Raw genomic sequence first — 7,587 nt, 5'->3', positions numbered from 1 at the left:
ATTGTTAAATAACAACTAAATTTAGAGACAAAAAATAATTAGTTAGTGACTAAATTAGATATTATTTTATAAACTAAAAAATTATGTGTATCTAAAGTAGTTTTTATTATTAATAAAAATTTATAAAATATTTTTTAAATTGGTATCTAAATTTGTTACCAATATTTTAACTAATATATTTTAGATTATAAATTTTCTAAAAGAGTGAAAATAATTTAAAATATAAAATAATAAAAAAAAAATCTTGATAGTTAATAATTAGATATTAATTTATAAATTATTTTATAAATTTTTATTAATAACAGAAACTATAAATAATAATATTTTTTAAACTTATGAAATTATATCTAATTTAATCAAATAGTAAATGATTATTTTAATTTTTCAAATTAATTTTTATTTAATAATATTTTTTTAGCATTTCTCGTTAAGAAATCCGAATTCAAATAAAGTCATATTTATAAAACATCACCTCTTTATAACAAAGTCATATCATATAAATACGAAGTAATCAATAGACGTAATGTTTTAAAATTTGCAGTAGTATAAAATGCAACAATTTGATCAATTTTCCAAACTCTTACTCTCATTTATAGTATATATTTAGGAGTTAAAAGCAGGGAAATTTAAGAGCCATGATCACAATTAACATTGTCCACTACACATAAAAATCTTGACAACGGTGCAATAAAAAGGAATACAACATCTTAGGGGCAAACAGCATACTTTGAACAACAAATGACAGTAGCAAGGAGATCATCATTAAATAAAACAAAACTTAGGAAAACCTAGAACATGGCTTCACAGTTCACACATATCACTTTGGGAGAGAGAGCTAGAATGGTAAGCCATAAAACGCATCAATCAAACCCTGGAATCTATGGCCATGATGGTGCTAAGATTCATGGGGTGCATGTACTGGACCGACCCAGTCATCATCTGTTGGACTATAATTCGGTTAGCTTTCTCAGATGGGTGAAATGGATCCCAAAACGCATATAGATCTCGATTTGGACACAAGTTGGAAATGGCTGTGCAGAGTCCCACCCCATTGTACGGGCCTTGTCCACAGCAAGCTATCTTTGATGTAACAAATCCTGTTGGAACAAGTACACAAAAAAAAGTTCAGAAGCCTCTTACGAGAAATTATACCAGTAATAGTGAACTTACCAAACGCTCGAGGGTTGTTAACGAAATCCATGTGCATTTCATATGCATTTACAGCAATGAAGACGTGAGCACCAATCTCTTGGTTCAGTCCTCTCACCATTTCAACAAGTTGTGGATTAAATAATGATGCAGCTCTCTGGAGCTCCAAGTCACACTCACCATTTCCACTTCTTAAGGCCAACTCTGCTGGTACGCACCCCATTGGTCCTGTACCCGTTACAAGAACCCTACGACCTCCCAAATCATACAGCCTCTGCACTTTTTACGTAAATGAATAAGATGAACAATGCAACAACAAAAAATGTCAATTAAAAGCTTGTATTAAAAAGTGTTAAAAATGTACTACCCGGTTATTTTTGTTGCACTTTTAACCTGATATATATACTAAGTCTATCTAATATTATTGATTATTGCTTGAAGGATTGTTGTTAAGCAAGACCCAAAATAATTTTAGTACGATTCACCAACCAAATGTTTGTCTCCTGCATAGTCACACTCATTTGCTAACTTGAGTCAAGCAAGCATTAATTCTACAGGTTCAGTAGTATTAGCCTTTGAAGTACAAATCTCTGTTCTTAAATTTCTCAAACTCTTAGCAAATTAGTTGAACTATAGGCATGAAAGGGCATACATGGTTCAACGATATATAGATTTTATTGGGAAATATTATTGATACCTTCAGAATTAGGCGATACTCAGATATGATATAGTTCACGTAGTCTGGGAGAGAAAACTGGCGAGATCTTGCTGAATATGGGACCAGGTAATAATTGTTCACAAAATCGTTGCCTCCAAGAGTGATGAGTACTAGTGCTTGGTTTACATGCTTCCGAGCACCCTCTGCACCAATATGCGCACTTAATCTTTGCTGATAATGTTGGAACAGCTTCAGTTGCTTGTAGATGTGAATGATGTGCAGCTGCCAAAACAATTACATACCCCACTGTATATATTACTATTATACCTTTAGTTATATAGTAAGATGAAGTAATTGAACTTACAAACTGAAATCCTGTATCATTGAGAATTCCAATCCCTGCAGACGCAAAATTTGCACCAACTAGGAGTTTCTCTCCGATAAGTAGAGGGTTCAAGTATGGCAGTGTAGGCTCCAAGCCAAGCTGCTCACCTGCAGTTAACCATTTCACACATGAAAAATTAAAATTAGTAACGAAATGGTTTGTACGTACATCTTCATCATTAAATGAGATCACTAATCCATTCATTTTTATAGTATAATTAACCATGTTTGGGATAAAACTCATACTGATTATGTCAGGGATGTTTAGGCCATTAGAGAAGCGACCGGTGGGTCTGTGTGTTGGGAAGTCAATGCCATAGGGGGGAGCATCTGCTCGTGCAGTGGTAGCCAAGAAGTCATTGTTGCCACTGTCTACGAGTGAATCACCAAAAACGAAGAAAGCCCTCGCTGGTTGAGCAGAAGCAAAACTTATACACATAAACAAGCTTGTTACCATTATACAAAAGCTACACTCTGAACAACTAGCCATGGCTACGGTTATGAATGAATATTAATTGTCGCTGACACTGGAGGTTTGGGAAAGGGTAATATATATAAGGTGTGATGTAGAAGTTGATGGATATATGGATGTGTGAAGTGATGAAGAGCACATTCATAATCATAAATGAGTTTTTCTACCACCTCTACAAAGTTAAAAAGCAATAGCCGAATGAAGAAGAGAAAGTACCTCATTTAATTGCTAGGGTTGTTTGTTTAGGCAAATGTGTGACTTTTTCCTCAGATTCCAAAACATATCCCTCTTCTTGTACTTTGGCCCGCCAACCCCACAACTAGTCATTACTTGGGGTCAATTAAAGCGTGGTAAGAATGATGCGTCATTAAAACCACAAGAAAGTTAAAATATGTTTACTTTTACCGAGATAATTGTATACTTACTACCTCACACTTGCCATGCTATATCTATGTTACATTCTTGCCTATGTTATACTATATATGTAATAATGGTTAGTGTATTTGTAGTTATATTTCACTTTCACATAAAACAGAAATATTTTATGATTTTATTTTGATTAATTTTTTGAATTTTGAATTTTCTCGATATGATTCTTAAAATTGTTTATTAAATTTGGTATCAAATTGTTTTTGTACATACCGTTTGTGTATTATACTTTGTTTCGTTGATCTGGTAATCTTGTTTGTTGATTTTTTATCGGATCTTGGTTGGAATGAAAGTACCTGTAAAAAGTTATTTGACGTTTAAGTCAGTATTTGATAATTAAAGTATTTAATGTCATTGAAAATGTACTTTTCACTATGTGGCATCAACCTATTTATAGAGGTGAGTGACGACATGATTAAAGTGCGCTTCACGATTTTTTAGGTTATTCTTATTTAGTAACGAACTACTTAGAGTATTTAATTAATGTTAATCATTGTTTACTTATTTGTCATTTTAGGTTCCTGATAAGTGGTCGACAAAGACTTTTTTGAGATCTTTCACATGTCGATCGTCTGATTCGAATTTAACAACCATTTCATTTATGTATACTTCAACATCTCACTTGATAAGGCCTTTGAAGACCTTATACATTAGTCTCTAGTAAGTGGCTCTGACGTTCTTGAGGCTAAAAGGCATAACCTCGTAACAGAAATTTGCATCATCCACCATAAAAGTAGTCTTTTGGATGCATGTTGATTTGGGTATGTCCAACGTCAAGAACACTTAACATGATGGAGATCAAGCTCAAGAGGACATGGAGGCCAATCAACAAGATCAAGAAGAGGTAGAGGCACAAATGGAGGACGCCCATGGAGGTCAAAGCCTACCTCAAAGGCTTACAAGAAGCATGTTCAAAGCTTTAGAAGCTAGGGGACATTTATTTTCTCTTTTTGTAATTTCTTTGGTTGAAGGTACTTAAGAGGGAAACATTAGAAACCTCTTTTGCTATAGCATCTTTTAGGCTTTAGTTAGGAGCTTTAGGAGGGGGGGTGTATTAGTAGATAGGTGTAGGAGTAGAATAGAAGGTGCCAAAGTGAAGGAAGAGGTCACACCTTCCTCATGCCTTGCAAATAGGCGTCGGTTCTAGATTGTTTTAGGGGGGAAATTTGAAATTGTTTAGCTTGCATTTTCAGCACCTTAGGCTATAAATAGAGGTGCTTCCTTTGTAATTTTCAGATTTGAATTTTAGAGAAAAGAAACTATACTCAAATTTTGAGTGATCATTGGAGAGCTTTTGAGCCTTCTTCTCTAGTCTCATCTTGAAGGATCCATGGTGTCCTCAAGTGGCGGCAGCACACTCATCTAGGAGCAACCATCCTTCTAGTGGCGTGATCATCCAACCATACATCCATCTTCATGAGCACTCTCTTCTCCTTCCTTTCTTCTTTTGTTATTTCCTTATCTTAGCTTGTTTCCTTGTTGTTTTTGGTTCGGCATTTTCAGAATTCATTTGTGTTGCTTCGGTTCTTTTTGTTTTTCTTGCTGTTCTTCATCTTTCTTCTTCATTTTCCAGCTTTTGGTTCGGTACTTTTTAATTTCCAGTATTCAAATTCAGTTTGCTAGCTTTTGTGCCTTTTTGTTCGGTTCAATTTGACAATAATTGGATCTTCTATATGAGTTTGTGTTTTGGCACTAGTTTTGGTGAGTTCTTGTTCATAGAACCTTGATCCATTTCTATGATAAAGTGCCTAGCTCTTAACCAACTCAAGATGATTCCTAAGAATGTTAAGAATCATTCTAATTGTGCTAGTTAGGAGAAATAATTGTCAATAAACAAGTCCTCATTCATTTCTCCATTGGAAAATACAAAGATGAGGTATTATGTGATGTTGTGCCCATGGAAGCCACTCATGTTCTTTTGGGAAGGCCTTGGCAATTTGATAGAAAAGTTTTACATGATGGCTTTACCAACAAACTATCTTTTGAATTCCACGGTCACAAGGTTACTTTAAAATCTCTCTCTCCAAGAGAAGTCCATGAGGACCAAGTTATCATGAAGAAAAAGAGGGAGAGTGAAAAAGATAAAAAAAGATAAAAAAGATAAGAGTTCTAAGCCTACACTCCTTGTGTCTAGGCGTGACATTGAAAGGGAAATAGTGGCTCATCATCCTCTTTTCTTAGCCATCCCTAGAACTCTTAGAGTAGAATCACTTGTTGATAGTCCTCATTGCTTGGAAAATTTGGTAGAAGAGTTCCAAGATGTGTTTCAAGATCCTCCAAATGGACTTCCACCTTTGAGAGGGATTGAGCACCAAATTGATTTGATACCAGGCTCTTCTTTACCAAACCGTCCAGCATATAGGACCAATCCAAGTGAAACCAAGGAAATTCGCCAACAAGTTGAGGCTTTGATTGAGAAAGGGTGGGTGCAAGATAGCATGAGTCCTTGTGCTATGCCTATCATCTTAGTGCCAAAAAAGGATGGCACATGGCGAATGTGTTCGGATTGTAGGGCCATCAATAACATAACAATTAAGTATAGGCATCCCATACCTAGACTAGATGATTTGTTGGATGAATTACATGGTCCAAAAATCTTTTCAAAGATTGATCTTAAAAGCGGCTACAATCAAATCCGTATCAAACCGGGTGATGAATGGAAGACGGCTTTTAAGACCAATTTTGGTTTATATGACTGGTTAGTTATGCCTTTTGGCCTAACTAATGCACCAAGTACTTTCATGCGCCTCATGCATCATGTTCTTAGACCTTTCATTGGTAAGTTTGTTGTTGTTTACTTTGATGACATTCTCATTTATAGCTTATCTTTGAATGACCATAGGTTGCATGTTAGGCAAGTTTTAGAAACCCTTAGGAAGGAACATTTGTATGCTAACCTTGCTAAATGTATGTTTGCTCTTGATCATATAGAATTCCTAGGGTTTGTTGTGAGTTGTAAAGGGGTCCATGTGGACAAAACAAAGGTGATGGCCATTCAAAATTGGCCTACACCGAAATCTTTGAATGAGGTCCGAAGTTTTCATGGACTTGCTTCTTTCTATAGAAGATTTGTCCCAAACTTTGGTACCATTGCCGCACCACTCAATGACATAGTGAAAAAGGATGTGGTCTTTCATTGGGGAGAAGCACAACAAAATGCTTTTGACACTTTGAAAGAAAAATTGACTAATGCTCCCATCTTGGCCCTTCCTAATTTCACTAAGACATTTGAGATTGAGTGTGATGCTTCAAGCATAGGTATTGGGGCTGTTCTCCTTCAAGAGGGTCACCCCATAGCCTATTTTAGTGAGAAATTGAAGGGAAGTCATCTCAATTATTCCACCTATGATAAGGAATTATATGCACTTGTTAGGGCTTTGTTTACTTGGCAACACTATCTTTTTCCCAAAGAGTTTGTGATACATAGTGATCATGAATCTCTTAAATATTTGAAAAGCCAAAACAAACTTAACAAGAGGCATGCCAAGTGGGTGGAATTCACTGAGCAATTTCCTTATGTGATCAAACACAAGCAAGGCAAAGTAAATATTGTGGCGGATGCTCTTTCTAGAAGATACACTTTGCTAAATCTTTTAACCTCTCAATATCTTGGTTATGATCACATTAAGGAACTTTATCATGATGACCTTGATTTTTCTCTCATCTATCAAGAGTGTCTTAAGGGAGGACACAAAGAATTTTTTATTCAAGATGGCTTTCTTTTTAAAGGAAAACGTCTTTGTGTTCCTCAAAGCTCTATTAGATTATCTCTTGTTAGAGAAGCTCATGAGGGGGGTTTAATGGGACATTTTGGGGTTGCTAAAACTTTGGATGTGTTGCATGAACATTTCTTTTGGCCTCATATGCATAAACATGTTCATAGTTTGTGTGATAAATGCATAGCTTGCCGCAAAGCTAAATCTAAAATGCATCCCCATGGTCTATATACTCCTCTTCCTATCCCTTCAATGCCTTGGGTAGATATATCTATGGATTTCATCTTAGGCTTACCCAAGACATCAAAGGGAAAGGACTCCATTTTTGTGGTAGTGGATCGTTTTTCAAAGATGGCTCACTTTATTCCTTGCCACAAAGTGGATGATGCATGCCACATTGCAAACCTCTTCTTCCAAGAAGTGGTTCGCCTACATGGGATTCCTAGGTCTATAGTGTCCGATAGAGATCCTAAGTTCTTGAGTCACTTTTGGAAGACCTTGTGGGGCAAGCTTGGAACTAAGCTTTTATTTTCTACAACTTGCCACCCACAAACTGATGGTCAAACCGAGGTGGTGAATAGAACTTTGGGACAACTATTGAGATGTTTTATTTCGGGGAATCCTAGAGTGTGGGAGAATTTACTACCCCATGTTGAGTTTGCATATAATCGTGTAGTAAATTCTACCACCTCACATTCTCCTTTTGAGGTAGTCTATGGGTTTAATCCCCTAACACCTCTTGATCTTCTTCCTATTCCCCTTCTTGGAGATGTCTTGTG

The 7,587-nt window shown here is 35.9% G+C and overlaps 1 protein-coding gene across 1 annotated transcript; it reads right to left on the bottom strand.

Annotated features, from left to right (window-relative positions):
• Positions 1-639: 639 nt before the first annotated feature.
• LOC137816886 (GDSL esterase/lipase At5g33370-like) lies at positions 640-2,738 on the bottom strand. Its single transcript, XM_068620048.1, has 5 exons — positions 2,438-2,738; positions 2,172-2,299; positions 1,847-2,089; positions 1,171-1,423; positions 640-1,097 (listed from the first exon to the last, which is right to left on the bottom strand). Exons 1-5 carry the CDS (start codon positions 2,679-2,681, stop codon positions 865-867), a joined length of 1,101 nt encoding a protein of 366 aa, XP_068476149.1. The 5' UTR covers positions 2,682-2,738; the 3' UTR covers positions 640-864.
• Positions 2,739-7,587: the final 4,849 nt, after the last annotated feature.

This window comes from Phaseolus vulgaris, unplaced genomic scaffold (genome assembly GCF_000499845.2).
Source record: "Phaseolus vulgaris cultivar G19833 unplaced genomic scaffold, P. vulgaris v2.0 scaffold_12, whole genome shotgun sequence".
NCBI lineage: Eukaryota > Viridiplantae > Streptophyta > Magnoliopsida > Fabales > Fabaceae > Phaseolus > Phaseolus vulgaris.
The sequence above is the reverse complement of the archived record's forward strand: the minus strand, read 5'-3'. Positions and strand labels throughout refer to the sequence as shown.

Excerpts from the sequence above, each read along its gene's own strand:
- LOC137816886 (XM_068620048.1), bottom strand. The coding sequence starts at position 2,681 with ATGGCTAGTTGTTCAGAGTGTAGCTTTTGTATAATGGTAACAAGCTTG. Across the intron at positions 2,300-2,437 it reads AAACATCCCTGACATAATCA|GTGAGCAGCTTGGCTTGGAG; the intron begins GTATGAGTTTTA and ends GGTTAACTGCAG. Across the intron at positions 2,090-2,171 it reads ATGATACAGGATTTCAGTTT|CTGCACATCATTCACATCTA; the intron begins GTAAGTTCAATT and ends TTGTTTTGGCAG.